At 29.5% G+C, this 18,580-nt stretch overlaps 2 protein-coding genes across 4 annotated transcripts in view; one reads left to right on the plus strand and one right to left on the minus strand.

Moving 5' to 3' along the window:
• Positions 1-18,580, minus strand: part of LOC113382798 — a 59,860-nt gene that overhangs the window by 16,334 nt on the left and 24,946 nt on the right. The window lies entirely within an intron of this gene.
• On the plus strand, positions 7,815-12,949 carry LOC113382800 (V-type proton ATPase catalytic subunit A-like). Its single transcript, XM_026621036.1, is given in 8 exon segments — positions 7,815-7,973; positions 8,069-8,296; positions 8,595-8,789; positions 8,939-9,103; positions 9,163-9,395; positions 9,673-9,791; positions 11,413-11,567; positions 12,386-12,949. Coding segments are annotated over 8 exon segments (1,755 nt in total). The 5' UTR covers positions 7,815-7,877.

The raw sequence follows: 18,580 nt of genomic DNA on the forward strand, positions 1-18,580 counted from the left end.
TGGTAATTTGATGTTCAGGTCAAATACTAACTTGGACACCAAATTACTATTTGATCCGCCTAGAGTGTACACATTGATTCCTTGACCAAAAAATTTAACGATATATATCTTACAGGTAGTCAGAAGTTAGTAAAGCAGAAGTGCTTGAGAGCGTTTTTGCAGAATGGTATTCCATTTCTCCTTTAGAATAAAGCGTATATGTCCATTCCAATTAATCTAATGATGAGAAAAGCAAATGTGTACGTGCTGTGTGGATGAAAATGTGCAAAATACAGGCTTTGTGAATTGGTGAATTAGTGATATTCCGTGCTTTGATGAATTCGTGACTTGCCATTAGTTGGTGATTTGGTGAATTTGATGATTTACCATCGTCATGCATAGGAATATCGTGGACAGATTTACCTCGCTTACCTCTAGTGAGTGTTGGTTTCTGAGTAGGATATACCAAAACTAAGGTACCATTGCGTCTGTGTACTTGAGGGGCCCCATTATTTATATCATGAATAAATGCAGTTTCGTTACGTCTGCCTCTACGACCTGATTTTGTTAATTGTTAATTATTTTATATTGTAAGAAGTATTATTTTCAAGCGTCAACAGCATTAATTACGGGTACGCAAGAATTTTGTTAAAAGAAATTTATATCTAAACCCCATCTAAAAGCGGTGTATTTTAATCTTCATCTCAAGTCATCGTCATCTCAATTGCTAAAAAAATTCTAATTTAAGAATGATACAAATTGATGTATGACCACACACGTTGATGAACTAAAGTCAGTGAGAATAAGAGAAGTTAATCACAATCTAATAGCGATATTGATTTATAATGTTAACATTATTGTATTCACATCTTTATATATATCTACAACATGTACTCTAAGACAATTGAAATAAGTATTCTATTTATGTGAAATGGATAACTTAAGGGGGTATTCTAGTGTAGAGCGATGAATTTTAGGTCATTTTTAAAGTGTCATAAAGAAAGCAATGAATGTTTTTACTATCCATTTTTTTACCACTTATTTATTAATATTATTAAAATACAAAACAAAAATAAAAAAGTTGAAAATTGTAAAAACTGGCAGCTGATAAAGTGGGTAGTCTCAAAAAATTGGCATCTCAGTCTTGCCATGATTTCAGCCCTCATAGCCATCGGAAATGCAAAAAATAACAGATTATTAATCTACAATGATGTCGCAATCGCCTGAACTAGCGATGAGTAAAAGATTTTTTTTTTAAATTGGCGACTGTTTGAAAAAAAGTGCTTTTTTACTGTTTTTTGAGTTTCTCGAATTTTTTAAAAACAGTAAAAATTGGAATTGGAGATAATCTTAGTTCAGGCTATAGCTAAGTCTATAAACAAGACTCTCTGAATATTTCAAGTGAATCGGTCGATTAAAACTCGACTAATCGTGTCAACAGTACTGAAAAAGTCTGTTCTGAGAAAAACGCATTTAAAGTTTTGCGTGAAGACAAACGAGTATGAAGACCGAGTCAGTAAAATGCCTATATCTCCGAAAATAATTCAAATTTTCGAAAACCTTCTCGTACCCATATTCTTAGATAATTAAACTTTGAAAATATGAAATTAAAAAAAATTCAAGTTTTTTGAATTTCTACACTAGAATACCCCCTTAAGATACAACAATCAACAATAAAGCAAAAATACTATATTAGGGATTTATCAAAAAATTTAAAACAAACTTGGTCAATTTTTATAGTTTAGATGATCTTTACACTAGAAACAAAAATCTAGACAAAAAAACAAGAACAAAAGAATTTTTTAACATTTGAAAAGGACTTCAAAGGAATGCTGAGAGCAGATTGTTGGAAGTAATCCAAATATGCCTTGCTCAAATTATAAATTCATCGTGTTGGAAAAAAATGGTTTCAAGTAAAAATTTACTCCAGGCGTTTAGAAACGATAAAAATAAGATTTTTTGAATTATTTAAAGCACTAGTATTATTTAGTCAATTATTACCATTTACGTGCGGCCTAACTTTCCTCCTCCCCGAATGTCCTCCTGTACCGATCTGATTCGGGAACCCGCCGCCGACGCCGTGACCCTGGCCCTGAACATTTGGGCCAGGACCGTCAGCCACACGAACGCCAACACCGTCCCTAGGATGCACAGTTCCGTATAAGCCAACATTCGAGTAAGGAGGGCTCTGCTGCTCGACCCGCCAGTGCGGGTTCTGGACGCCTTCTCCGTAGTCGTGTCTACCATCGTATCGACGTTCTGGATATTGCTGGTGATGGTTGTGGTGGAAGTCGCCTGATGGGGACGAGTCAATGCGGCGGGATGAAGAACGGTCTGCTGAAGCCGATAGGGGGTCCGAGTTCCAGGTGTCTCCTTGGGGCGAATAGGCTGGGGGGTCGTGCTGCCAGAAGTCGAGGTAGTGTGGAGGGTAAGCGGAGGAGATGTTATCTGGAAAGAAAAATAATGTTTAATCTTATATATAAAAATGGATCGCAAAATGTGTTGGTAAGCGCATAACTCAACAACGCCTGGACCAATTTGGCCAATTCTTTTTTTAAAATGTTCGTTGAAGTCCAAGGATGGTTGTTACGGCGAGAAAAAAAACGAATAATTGCCGGGAAAACCCTAAAAACAGCCCTTTGCTTCTTAAAATCGAGTAGGCAACGCAATTTGTAAAAAAAACAATGATCTATGTCATGACATTTTGTTAGTTTTTGATAATCTAATTTTGAATATATTTATATAAACATAGAAATATCTTTCTATTAATCAAGCTATATTGGTAGCCAAAAACATTGATGTAAATTAATTAAAAAAATTACAGGCGATCAGTTGATTCGGCAACTAACCAAGACGATCCACCGGAGTTTTGAAAATCGCTGGATTTGCTAGGATTGTCACCTCACAATCTTCAATTAAAGGTTGGATCGGCAATTAGAATGTTGCGAAATATCGACCAACTATATTCAAATGATAGTATAAAGCAGAGGTTCTTCTCGCACCATGCATTCCAATGCGTTTCCAGTGCGTTTATGGTATCATTAAGTGTTTGTGGTATTAATTTAGAAAACCCATGTTTCTCACATGGAAAATTGTATGTTGTTTGTTTCCGTATTGGAAAACCATCAGATTTGTTTGTCTATGCGCCAGGTAATCAAACAAAAAACATCGTTTATCACAAAGCACTACAATGAAAATTGAACTGATTTTTGAATTATGATTTTCATTATTAAAATTACTTACTTTTAATGATTATAGTGTTTTATTTAATTATTTTTAATTCACACCGAATTATTACCAGGGTGACGGTTCTGTTCAGGATAATTTTTTGCAAAGAATAGAAAAAAGGTAGGCCCAAAACACCGCCACATTACAATTTTTTTTGACAGGACGAAGTCTGTCGGGCCGGCTAGTATAATATAGAAATAAACAAAAAAATATGTTTAAAATATGTGTTGTACTGTTTTAGACTTTCTGCATACCATAAAAAATTGCTAATGGTCCCTGTGGAATAGGTGTAAATATAAAAAAAAAATCTGACTGCTGTGTGCTCAGGAAAATTTGTCTACTACTCTGTTGCTAATATTATCCATCTAGGTTATTATTTGATGCCAAAAAATAAATCCATATTGCACACCTTCTTAAATTTGATTATTATTAGTTATTATATGATAACCATGTTTGTGATATTTAATAGAAGTATATAAAACTAAATGCAAGTGTTTTAGTGATTAATTATCCTAGGCACAAAAATGTCAGTACATATTTGCTATTTTGATTATTGTTATTCTTGATAATTTTGGATCAATACTGACAAATAGTTTTTGAACAATTTATTATTATTAATCACAATTGCCCAGATTGTTTGTAAATGAGCTATTGTATAATTAAAGATACATTTTTTTTTAAATAAATCTATGAATAAATAATCCTTGCTATTGCTTATCACTAGCTTTGTTTTTAATTAAGAAATTATATGCTGAAACATATGTAATAGTAGTTACGTAAATTTATTTAAAATTACTCGCAAATCATTATTTATGATTGTTATGATTTTATCAGCTCGTGATTGTATTATAATTAATCTTATACAAGTTATTAGTGATTTTCACACAAAGTGCTAAAAATATATCAAATATAAATGTGGTGTTTAATTTTCAAAAATTGCATATCAAATTTTCGCAATTTAATTATTAGATATTCTTGGTCTGTTTGCAACATTCTTAGACCATTTGCACATTTTTAGACTATTCACAACATTTTTGGACGACCCAAAATATTGTTGAGGCATTTGCAATATTTAGAGACGATATCTAATGCAAGTGTGGTGCTTTATTCTCAAAAACTGCTCATCAAATTTCCGCAATTTAATTATGGTATGCGAATAATAATTTATATGGACAACAACAAACTCCTACACCAAATTTATAAACCAATGTTAATAGAATTACGTCGTATAAATTCTGGATATAGACATATCAACTAATTTTTATAGAACTGAAAATGATATTTGGAAAAAAACGTTATACTCAAGGTTATGTACGCGCAAATATAAACATGAGAAATGTTTGAACAAAGTATTAATATAAATTCAAAAATATTATTTTTTTTATTAATTGTCTTGTTGAATTTTATTAATGTATGTATGTATTATTATAAGGAAATATTAAAAAATTACCTCGCGGCTAATGACAGTTGCTCAACCAAGGCTGCAAATGCATTTTGTATATAATCTTATTACCGAGAAACATAATAAACTTGTTAAACTTGTTATGTATTTTTATACAATGAAGACATTTCCAACAATTCTATATACACAACAGAGACGACTAAATGCCGATTGATTTTTTTAATAATTTGAACAAATATAAAAACCAAATTATGAAAAAGTTAGTAATCAACTATCAATTTAATTGTCCCTAATCTTCGTATATAATGACGAGCTAGATTTACTGAATTGTACTTTAATCATTTTTGATTTTTATTTATAATGTGTTTATGTAAATTTAGAGGTGTCATACATGATTTATGAATAAACATGAAATGAATTTAAAAATCCATTTGTAAAACATTGTTAGCGCTTCTGTCAAACATAATATTATTGTGATGTTTACATCCGCAATGTATTTTTTATGTTAATGGAGAATTAAATTAAAAATATACCGGGAAGTTAGATGACCAAGATATATTCTATATATATATATATATATATATATATATATATATATATATAAATATATGTTCATAGACAAGAGCAAGATACCTTTGCCAAGGTTCTCCATTGTTTCACAAAATTTGATTTGTAGATGTGTTTAACTAATAATCTTTTGTTCCTGATTTAAATAATCATTCACAATATGTTTGTAGAAAAAATTTAATATATTTGTCATAAACATTATCGGGTCACAATATGATCCAAGAACTAAGACAAGAAGTACCAAATTAATTCTTTAATTTTGTACTTCTTGTTGGTCATCTAATTTGAGATAAAGAACCTCAAAAAATAACGAAGATGTCTCATTGGAGAAAATTTTCCAAATCCTCTGGAAATCAACCCATAGTCTAATAAGATGAAGAAATATTCTGGTATTAAGAATTTTTTTTTATAATTTATTTGAACAGCGATCAGAACTTATGTGTCCTATGAGCTGTTGTGATTAATATCTTACAAACTACGTTTGTAAGAAATTATGATAATTAAAATTTATTTTTTTATGCATTTTGTTTTCAAAATTTAAGTATTTGAATAAGTCTTTTAAATAATAAAATAATTTCTTGTCTGATATGATACTTTACAAAGTTATGCACATACAAGTCTCCCGCATAACATCTCAACAATTTCTGAGAAAAATGCACATATGAAATTTTTGGCATCATTTTATATCGTATAAAATTAATTCAGTACATTTTATATACTTTGTACTAGACATAATATTTATGCTACTGTTCAAATGCAACAAAAAATATTTTGTCATATGAATACCATTAGAATAAAGTTATGCTCATTTCATATAAAAATAGAACTGAACTCAAGTTTTATTACTAAAAATAGTGAATATAGGGATAAAACCTAGATGAAAAAATGGGAATAAAAATGTATATAAAAAATATATGCAAATTTCAGTAAATATATGATTTGAGTTATAATTAGACACATTATAAAAAAAGTTTTAGCAAGAAACTGAGAGTGTTGGGAATTTCCGGAAGTTAATTCACGCAATTAACTCTATAAAAAATTGTACAAAAATATCTGATAGTACAAACATATGTTTCGTTTGTAATATCAAAGCAACAAGCCGGTATTTCCTAGAATTAAAACTCGAAAACCGAGAATCGTGTTGTATAAGTCCTTATACTTTTGATTTATGCGTCTTATCATTTTAACGACTCAATTAAGAGTTTTAACATCGTATAAATACTCGGTTCACAGTGCAAAAAAAACGAATAATTAATTGTGTGTTTTACATAAACACTTTCATCTGTTGATCTAATTCATTTCCATGCTGGGATTTACCTGGATGTGCTGTAATTCATTATTACTCATAGTGACATAATGTAATCTCGCCTTTGAATAGAGACAACAGAATAAAAAGAGTTTTTTTTGTGATTTTGTATTCATTAACAATGAAATCTGCTGTGATTCGATAAAAAATGTAGCATTGATAATTGCCACATTGTATTATCATCATCATAGTTATCTATTGCCCATTGGAGCAATTACTTCCATGACTTTTTTGATTTGTAGTCGATTTTATTAAATTGACTGATTCCTCTGAAATTACAATTTATCTCAGTCTTTTTTACTAAATAAAATTTCTTGTAAATATATTATTTCACTATCGTTTCAAGGTGCGTTAAATTGTTAAAGCAAATATTATCACATATATTTGCTCGTTCATTTAAAAAACAATTTGTTCAAACGAGATAACAAACAATAACTTCGACAATAAAACACAATTCGATTTAGTTACAGAATTCACAAAATTATGGAAAATTACAAGAACTTGTAATAGATACGCAAATATAGTAAAATATAATTTGTGAATTTTGCATTTTTTAGAACACCTGCGCTAATAAACTGGGAAAGATAATTTTGTAGTTTATTTAACATTACATGTGAGGAAGTAATTTTATCAATAAATTTTCCTTACTTTTGCTTTCGATAAACTGGGTTATAAACTGCCGGTAAATCGATTATTTTGACGTCAGACAGGAGCATAAAGTTACAACCGGTTTTTAGATTGTCCCAGATCAGGGCGAACAAATCTTTGTGGAAATTTTATATTATTTGTTACAATCGCTTCTAGTATAATTATTTATTGAGTATTTACATTTGAAAAAAGAAATACTGCAAACTAATATAAAAAAATTGTTTCAATATATTTGTATAATATACTCTGCCTCGTTTAACTACATATTCTATAATGCTAAAAATTCTAAAAATATTTTTTTTTGGAATACATTTTTAAACAATAAATATACATTGTACTTATACTAAAAATTGGCCTATAAACTGTAATATAAATTTTCATTATCATTATTATTATCTAAAGATAGATAGTCCAGTGGTTAAGACGATGGACCATAGTCTTTAGGGGCTCTCAATTTGTATGCTCATAAGCCATTCATTAACATATTATAGAATTAATTTTGCAATTCAAATTAAATGTATCGATATTTTACTACAATTCACTTGTCTTTTTTTGACAGCTATGAAATAGTTCAAAATGGATACAACGTCCTTGGATAGAAGTAGTCGAAGCAGCAAAGGAAGCAAAAATAGTAAATGTATCGACAAAAGATTTACAGGTGGAAGCAGAGATTTTTATGATGACGAAGACGAAGATACTTTGGGTTACGTTTATTCTGTTTCGGGGCCCGTGGTTACAGCTGCTAAAATGTCCGGCACTGCCATGTATGAGCTGGTCAAGGTAGGACATTGTGAGCTGGTCGGGGAAATAATTAGGCTGGAAAACGACATGGCAACTGTACAGGTACAGAACAAAAAAACTCCAATATTTAATAAATCTATCATCATTAATTTTCATGATTCCTTTATCAATTATTCAGTTTCCTTTTTCTATCAAAGGTTTATGAAGAGACCTCCGGCTTAGCCGTCGGCGATCCAGTGACCCGTACGGGCAAACCGCTATCAGTGGAATTGGGTCCAGGAATATTAGGCTGCATTGTGGACGGAGTACAAAGGCCCTTACACGATATTCAAAGTCTTACGGGATCAATATACATCCCCAAAGGGATAAACATACCAGCACTTTCGAGGACCGTCAAGTGGGACTTCACCCCCAAAAAAATTAAGGTAAGGATAAGAGGATAATGGTAAAGGATTCATGTTATAATAGTAATGGAGATATCTGTATAATATTAATTATCAGTAGTTTATACAAATTGGTTGATTGTTTACGTTGTTACTATTTTTTTTAAAATAAAAAAACTTAAAACTTTTTTTGCTGAAACATCTGTAAAGCACTATTAAAATTCCTACCTCGTTCGTGTGATTTTTCTCTCTTTGACAAAACTCCGGCTTCAGCATGCTATATTTTATTCGAAGTACTACTGATTTTATCGATTTGATTAAATGTATAATCTATCTAAAGCTGAATACGCCGATGGCTGGAGGTGACATTTATGGAATAGTCCACGAAAATACATTAGTGCAGCACAAGATGATGCTCCCGCCTAAGGCACAAGGATATTTAAAGTATCTTGCACCTGAAGGCTATTACGATGTGGAAGATGTAATAATGGAGACAGAATATGAAGGAAAAGTTACTAAACATACCATGATGCAGGTAAATATTTAACTTAAAAATCACTATTAGAACAACCAATGAGTTGCCAGAGCTAAAAAGTATCAACACGGCAGCTCAGAGGACATTTGTTCCGAATGCTGTTTTAAAACAATTGTTTTTTTGCATTATAAATTTCATTAATCCATTAGGTTTGGCCTGTTCGTCAATCTAGACCAGTAATAGAAAAATTGCCTGCAAATTATCCTTTACTAACGGGTCAACGTGTCCTGGACGCTCTCTTCCCCTGTGTCCAAGGAGGAACGACGGCAATTCCTGGTGCTTTTGGATGTGGAAAAACCGTCATTTCCCAGTCAGTGTAACACTTATTCTGAACAATATTGACAGTTTTAGATGAACAATATATTTTACCCAGGCTTTATCAAAATACTCGAATTCCGATGTGATAGTCTACGTCGGTTGTGGAGAACGTGGAAACGAAATGTCGGAAGTTCTCCGAGATTTTCCTGAGCTTACAGTGGAAATTGATGGCGTTACTGAATCTATTATGAAAAGAACTTCGCTCGTGGCAAATACATCGAACATGCCTGTGGCTGCTAGAGAAGCTTCTATATACACCGGTATCACAATTGCAGAATATTTCAGGTAGTTTTATATTGTGTTGTCATTTTATGCATATACATTATTCATATTTTTATCGTACTATAACTTATAGACGACAATGGAAAATGTTTTCTAGAATAATGGACACATGTTGAAGGCAGTTTTGGAGCGGTAAACGGGAAAATAAAACTATTATTTGAAGCAACTATTTTTTAATGCTAGTAGTCTTTCAAATTCTATTTCACACTTACATCGATCTAACGAAGATTTATGAAATTAAGTATTCATTAAAATTTATTATATATTAATTTCCTTTCTAGAGATATGGGTTTCACGTGGCGATGATGGCAGATTCGACTTCCAGATGGGCAGAAGCTTTGAGAGAAATTTCGGGAAGATTGGCTGAAATGCCTGCAGATTCCGGATATCCGGCTTATTTAGGTATTATATATGTAATTAAAACATCAAAAGCACGTAAGGTCTCTGATGAGACACACAAAGTAATATAAAATACAGCTGAACCCCCTTAAGACGATCATGGATAATACCGCCAATTTACGCCGGTCAATAAACTTCGAAATATGATGTCCCTATCCCGCTTAATACGCTTTTGAATATTTTGTTAAATGGTAGTTACCTCTTTATTTTTGTAAATTCATTGGTTCAATTGGCGCACTTCAATTAATTTTAATTAGCGTATTTAGATATTATCTAAAAAAGAACTCATCATCAAGAATTTCTCCCTCTATCAAACTTAATTTACAACAATGTTGGCAAGAATCACATTTTTCATTAAATTTTAATTAAAACCTGTTTGCTTTCGTAAAACAATACCTAAGTGTGCGTTTTAGTAAGTTGTTTTCGTGCTTTCAAAGAAAATTAATAAAAATGAACAAAGTGATTTTCAAAAGGTTTGTAGCATACGTTTTATTAGCAAATATTTGTGAACGAATATTAAGGTGCGAGAGTTTTCGTTTCTGGTATTGCGTGTAATAAATATTAGCAGAAGAAATTAATTTTTGATGAAGTTGGGTTCAAAATAATTTGTTTGAGTCATTCTGCAAGAAAAGAAGTGGAAAAAATGCTATGTTATTTTTAATAAAATCCATGTTTTAGGATATTCATTAGAGTAGTTCTTAATGCAGATATTTTGGAATTTCTAAAATTGATAAAAAATTTTTTTTTCTTAATGTTAGCTCTTAACATTTATTTTAAGATAATCCACACTCCAAAGTTTCTGGGATTCTGTTCCTAAGTATAAACTTATTTTATAAAATACATCAAGTTTTTGTTGTATTTTTTTTATGATTAAAATAAACAAATGCCTTATTATTCTCAAAATTTTGATTCACTTGTCGCTAAGTTATAAAATACTAAAAATCTAATGGAATTTTACCCATGTTATTTCTATATGAAACTTTGGTTGGAATGCGGACTATCTTAAAGTTAATATCAAGAGCTTCAGCTTTCAGAGATTTTTTTTTATTATTTGAAAAGATTTAAGCCACTGGGAACAAAAAAAAACGAAAATATCCATATTAAGGACCACCCTAATATACATATACCGTATACCTATAGATACTTCGCTAAAACCTAATTCTTATTGATCGAGTCCATTATCTACACGAGAGTTACTCAACTTTCCTTGCGGAAAAACACCAATTACACTTAGTTTATATTTGTTCCAACTGTTACTGAATAAGAAAACTTACTTAAATATTTTTTTGGAAAAGATGTAGTTCCGAAAACACTGTAGTAGAGTATTTTATTTCATTTATGTATAAATGGTCTACATATTGCATTTTATTTTTCATTTTTTAACTTCCCGTAGGGTAAGTTATTGTAATCGTCTAAAAATCTAAATTGAAAATTTTTACATTTCTTCACGTTTTGAAGGTTTCTGAACATTTTAGCATACCTCAGAAAATATGGATCAAAAACATTCAGTATTCCTCGAACATTTCGTTACGGTACGAGAAATTCCAGCAATTTGTCTTAAGGCACGATGCCATACACCACACTAGTTTATTTTTATATTATAATATGTAATATTTTTATCCAGGAGCTCGTCTGGCGTCATTCTACGAGCGTGCAGGCCGAGTCCGGTGCTGCGGCAGCCCGAACCGGGAAGGTTCCGTGTCAATAGTTGGCGCCGTGTCTCCGCCCGGAGGAGACTTCTCTGATCCGGTCACGTCTGCTACACTTGGAATAGTGCAGGTTAGTAAAATTCCATGCACGTATTTTAAATTTATCAGAATTATGCAATAACCCACATATGATAGGAAAATAACGTACTGCGGTATAAAGCCCTCATATAAAATCTGGTTTAGGTACAAATGATTCGGAAACGTGGAACGGTGTTAGTCAAATTTAATTAATTGGTTTACGTTTAATTATGCGAACCAGTATGTAAATATGAATGTATGTGCTGATCATACTTGTGTAGGCGATTATATGTAATTGAAACTATGTAGGCGCAATGAGCAATTGCAAACTAATACTTCTATCCAAATGGATAGAAATATGTAAAGAACTTTAAAATTCTAGTACATTGAAAAAAATTGCTTGTAATTTTAAACAGGGGTATTAAGTTTCTATTCATAAATTGATTTTAAGCATTATATATAAATTGCAATTTAGAAGTTTCTTCGTATTATAAAGTACTTCACAACATTATAAAAGCCAAGAGCAAAACTTGAAAATCAACAACACAACTTGTGCATCTGATAAGATGATGGATTTTGCCTCAAATTATGAAGGATCAAATTATTAATCTTTGAAGATATTATAACTAAAAGTTATACGTAGTTGTAGAAAATATAATATTCATCATTACCAAATAAACAAATTTGGAATTTTAATGAAAACACAAATCTTTGTATTAACTGGACTTAAATCAAAATTATGTATTGTTACTTGATGTTTAATTAGCAGATGTAACTGAAGTTGAAATATGCACAAAGTAATTTACCAATAGCTAAAGCTTATCTAATAGATAATATTAGCTTTATTATTTATTATTATTACTTCCTCAGGTATTCTGGGGCCTAGACAAAAAACTAGCCCAAAGAAAACATTTTCCATCAATAAATTGGTTAATATCATACAGCAAATACACAACCGCCCTAGATCCATTCTACGACGAGCACTTCCCAGAATTCGTCCAACTCAGGACAAAAGTTAAACAAATTTTACAAGAAGAGGAAGACTTAGCAGAAATCGTCCAACTGGTCGGAAGAGCATCACTTGCCGAAGTGGATAAAATAACTTTAGAAATCGCCAGGATGTTAAAGGATGATTTTTTGCAACAGAATAGTTATTCTCCTTATGATAGATTTTGTCCTTTTTATAAAACTGTGGGCATGTTGAGGAATATGATCAGTTTTTACGATTTGGCAAGACAGACTGTGGAAAGTACGGCTCAGTGTGAAAATAAAATTACTTGGAATGCTATTAGGGAATCAATGAGTCAGATTTTATATAGACTGAGTTCTATGAAATTTAAGGATCCTGTCAAAGAAGGAGAGGCCGGGCTTAAGGAACACTTTGAGCAACTTCAAGATGATATACAATCCAGTTTTAGAGCTATGCTGGAATAAAATGTAATAAATTACATGAAGGTAAAGGAATTTTATAGTCAAATGCTATGCACCTAAGAAGGACAATAATTGGAATAAGCTGTGATAAATATTATAATTTCAATTATCAAAAATTAGTATTATAACAGCGATAAAAATCGCAAACCACAGTATTTCAACTACGGTTGAAATAAATACTTTCATGTATATAATTTTGTTTTTGTTGAACCCTCAATGTATTTTTTTTTCTCTACAACAAATTGTGAAGGTATTTACGTCAAATTTATTATCTCGTTTGGAATGCACGTCATAAAAAACGTTCGCAAACAAATGACCAATATGTAGATTTTTCATAAAAAAAGATAATTTTAAAATATAGGTTCAAACTATATTTACTGACGCACGCACCTACACAAATAATAAACTCAACGACTTCAACTTTAAATATTTTTATCATAAAAACTACGTGAAAAAGTAAAATATATTCAGTTATTTATTAATATTTATATTAATTCACTTAATATAATTTAATTTTACATTTTTTACTCAATTGTTTATATAAAGCAAAAGTCCATAATCTCATTTTCACCATTTATGAAGAACGTTTATTCTAAATACGACTCATTTTCTATTCAATATAGAAAAAGTTAATGAAGAAATAATTATATATGTCTGCAAAATTATTTACATCATATTGTATGATAATTGATTGAATGATTCAAATATTGACTTTATTCAATTTATTCAAATCAAATCTAGGTCAGTAAATGAAAAATAAAAATACATAAATATATATATATATATATATATATATATATTTTGTAGAGTTTCGAACAAGAATCCAAAAATAATACAAAAATAAAAAACAAGAAAAGTTTTTAAAAAAACAATTTCTTTATTTAATTATTTGTTTATTGTCGACGTTTCGGAACTAGGTACGTTCCATCTTCAGGACATCTGTCAAGAAACATGATCTTGATGAGATTTTAGCAAACAATATGTTTAGGAAAAGAAAATAGATTTTTCTTAAATAATGAATTAAATTGTAAAAAATATAATAATGTACAGAAATATGATAATATGTTCAAAATAAAAATGATAAAAATAAATGAGTGGATTATCAGAACAGGATATTAAACATAATAGAAAATTTTTTTGAAAGTTATGGAAATTTTTTAAGAAAGGTTAATGACAAGTTGAATTAATTACCTGTATGTTTGAATATTTGTTAGCACTTTTTCACTAAACAAGCTTTTTTAACAAAATGATTTTGTGAGTTAATTTTCCGCCGAAAAATTCATCATTTTGTTAAAAAAGCTTGTTTAGTGAAAAAGTGCTAACAAATATTCAAACATACAAGTAATTATTCAACTTTGTCATTAACCTTTTCTTAAAAAATTTCCATAACTTTCAAAAAAATTTCTATTATGTTTAATATCCTGTTCTGATAATCCACTCATTTATTTTATCATTTTATTTTGAACATATTATCATATTCTGTACATTATTATATTTTTACAATTTAATTCATTATTTAAGAAAATCTATTTTCTTTTCCTAAACATATTGTTTGCTAAAATCTCATCAAGATCATGTTTCTTGACAGATGTCCTGAAGATGGAACGTACCTAGTTCCGAAACGTCGACAATAAACAAATAATTAAATAAAGAAATTGTTTTTTAAAAACTTTTCTTGTTTTTTATTTTGTATATTTTTGGGATTCTTGTTCGAAACTCTACAAAATATACACAAATCCAAGACTCTACCATTCAATATATATAATATATATAATATATTATTATATATATATATATATATAGATATATACTGACAAATCTTGCTACATTATTTATAATATTTTACGACTAATTTAGATTAAATTTTTATATGAAGGTAATTTCAACAATTAATGTTAAATAATTCAAAATTACTTTTTAACAAAAATGATTTTGTGAGTTAATTTTCCGCCGAAAAATTCATCATTTTTGTTAAAAAAGCTTGTTTAGTGAAAAAGTGCTAACAAATATTCAAAACATACAAGTAATAATTCAACTTTGTCATTAACCTTTTCTTAAAAAATTTCCATAACTTTCAAAAAAATTTTCTATTATGTTTAATATCCTGTTCTGATAATCCATCATTTATTTTTATCATTTTATTTTGAACATATTATCATATTTCTGTACATTATTATATTTTTACAATTTAATTCATTATTTAAGAAAAATCTATTTTCTTTCCTAAACATATTGTTTGCTAAAATCTCATCAAGATCATGTTTCTTGACAGATGTCCTGAAGATGGAACGTACCTGTTCCGAAACGTCGACAATAAACAAATAATTAAATAAAGAAATTGTTTTTTTAAAAACTTTTCTTGTTTTATTTTTGTATTATTTTTGGATTCTTGTTCGAAACTCTACAAAATATACACAAATCCAAGACTCTACCATTCAATATATATATATATATATATATATATATATATATATATATATATAGATATATACTGACAAATCTTGCTACATTATTTATAATATTTACGACTAATTTAGATTAAATTTTTATATGAAGGTAATTTCAACAATTAATGTTAAATAATTCAAAATTACTTGAAATTGTCGAGAACACATAAAATTGGAAAATCGATTTTTTTTGCAAAAACAAACATCTTTCTATTTGGGAAGTTAAGAAAAATCTTTAAAATGTTAATCCTGTTTATTTTTTTTTAATAGAATGGACTCTACATATTAAGTTATTCATGAAATGTTCTGTGACGAGATTGATATGAGGTATTTTAAGTCAATGAAAACCGATAGTTTAATACGATTATAAATCATAATAATGACTAAAATGCAAAAATGCTTTTAAAATTCATTTTTTATCAACAATATCGCATTTCATGGCGATAAGGTTAAACGCGTGGAATACATTTCGCTGTATTTGCACTAGACACACATATCATATGAACAAAATTCATATGAATTCTGAAAAGCTCATAGAATTTACTGTTGAAATATTTATTTAAGTCATCTATTTAATTTTATGTAAGAAAGCGTCCGATTGTGTTTTAGACACAATGTCTTCGCATATCATTACGTCAGATTTAAATTTGATCGGTCGAATGGACGCACGTGCCCGAAAGAATATATGAATTTCTGATTTACTGAATCATAAATGCATCTAAAAAATGCCATTTGACTGTTTTTTTTTAATTATGTAGTCATTTGATTTTTATATATTTTTGTAACGCATTCCGACATGTAATGGCTGAATTATTGTATTTAAAATAAGTGATGTCATGGATAAATTATATCGTTAAGATTTCCTGGGTAATTAAAATGACAAATATTTGACTGATCGATCTTAGTAATAACTATATTTATTAACACTAGTACAATGTAAACAAAATTTAATATTGCAAAGTATATTACTTAATTCAATTAAATGAAATAAATTTACTGATTGCTAAAAAAAACTGTGAGCATAAGACTTTCTACAAATTCATTTCTTAAAATAAATAAAACCAAAACGCTAATATATTTGACGTGCAAATGCAAGTTAATTACTAGATAATCATAGCAAACAGGAGATGTAAAAATTTAAGAATAAATCTGACTACTTTCACATAATTACCTAAATTAAAGAGAAATATATATGAAGTATTTTGCAGCTCAATTATCGAATTAAAAAAAGGTTAATATAGAAAAATTATTAATTTTATTAAACGTTTCGACACTTAATGTGTGTCATAATTCAGTAATCAAATTCAAAAAAACACAAAAATTTAATTTATTAAAAACTTAAAAAAAAAGGGTTTTTGGCTCTGTACGGCGTTGAGTGAACACATTTCAAATTGGGGCATTATGTGCTCTTTTAATTGTTTCTTTTTATTAATTATTTATTAGTTATGATGTTCTTCTGCACAATTTTAGTGTTTTTAATAAATTGTATTTTTTTGTGTTTTTCCCGGTTTAAATTATGACACACTTTAAGTGCCGAAACGTTTAATAGAATAAAGAATTTTTATATATTAACCTTCGTTCAATTTGACGATTGAGCTGCAAAATACTTCAAATTTGTATCAACGTCGACAATACTATTAACACACATACACACACACATATATATATATATAATATATATATATATAAATCTAGGTTAAATTATTTTCAATTTCTATTATTTTATTAACAGGCATTTATATCAATTAAATTCTTAGTGAGTATTTTAATTCCATTTGTGGTTTTGAGAACCTGTGTCATTCAAAGTGCATTCTACCTGTTGAAACAGGTGTGTGCGGATCTTTGATCTCGTCCATACGAACGGTAGTCGTTTATATAATCGAACGGAATCTTATGCAGATTAGTGCAGACTGGCGCCAACAGTCCAACACTAATCACTATGTGACACATTAATTTTCGTTTTTAATTTAAAAGCCCTTTGGAATAGATACATAAATTGTCACCTGGGACACGTGGGACACAAAAATATTTGGGGCAAGTTTTGAAAAAAAGTTCAATCCAATTTCTAAGCTAATTTTACTTGTTTTATTATAATATCAATCTAAACTTAACAAGTACTATAAGATGTTGTGATGTACTTATATGACTTGGATTTTTTAGATGGCAATCCAAACGGTTGATGATGAATCCTCCGTTTGGGTGTCTCCAGGTGATGAATTTATTATCGCAATTTCTGCAATACTGATGAATTTTTTATTGATACAAAAATACCAGACAAGGGATATTTTTACTATACTTAGTAGACACGCCGCTGGGTGTTGCTACTATTTTCTGGTTTATAGTGTAAGATAATTATTGTTAGCAATCTCTGCTTAATGTTAATACTCATGTAAAACAGATTTCAGAATAAATTAAATAAAAAAGGGATATTTTTACCAGTAAACATATTGCTATCTACCTTTCAAAGTAAAAACTGATATCTCCTCCGTTTGCCATCAGGCTGCCCAGAGCGAGTATCAAGCCAGAAACCATAAGCCCTTGGAGGAGCTCCTCCAACAAATTAATACCTAATTCCGTTCTATAACATCTCGATTCAAAAACATTATCCACAAACATGTACTGTGTATTATTGTATAAATTATTCATCCTCGTCATATGAACATCCTCGTCTTATCGATTATGCAATCAATACATTCCACACGATATAGGCAAAGCCAACGAGCAAACAAAGAACTACTTCGCACAATAACAGGAAGTTCCGATTTGTATGGTAATGATAGATATTTAATTGATATTTACATATATAAAAATTAACAAAGTAACGAATATTAATTGATGGATGGCTAATTAACCGAAATCATTGCTGGAGGAAGAACGAGGATACGATAGTAATATAGTAAAAAAATAGGGATCAGGTGCTTCTTGGCAAAACAAAGAGTAAAAAATTAGTTGATAAAACTAAATTTTAATTTGGAAATATAAAAAATTAAATATGCAATCCTAATTATAACAATTAGGGCATATTGATACTGAAGATGCAAGAATTTTTATCATATGTATACAAAATTTTCGAGCAATTTTTTTAACTGCAACCAGAGCTATTTTGTGTATATATTTGAATGAAAGTTATAAATTTGAATGTTATTGAAAGACAACCCATTGGTTGTCCTTCCTTTTTGGGATGAGA

Source organism: Ctenocephalides felis, unplaced genomic scaffold, assembly GCF_003426905.1.
Source record: "Ctenocephalides felis isolate EL2017-DRISC unplaced genomic scaffold, ASM342690v1 CF-g0.4_SCAFFOLD_03570, whole genome shotgun sequence".
NCBI classification, from domain to species: Eukaryota; Metazoa; Arthropoda; class Insecta; order Siphonaptera; family Pulicidae; genus Ctenocephalides; species Ctenocephalides felis.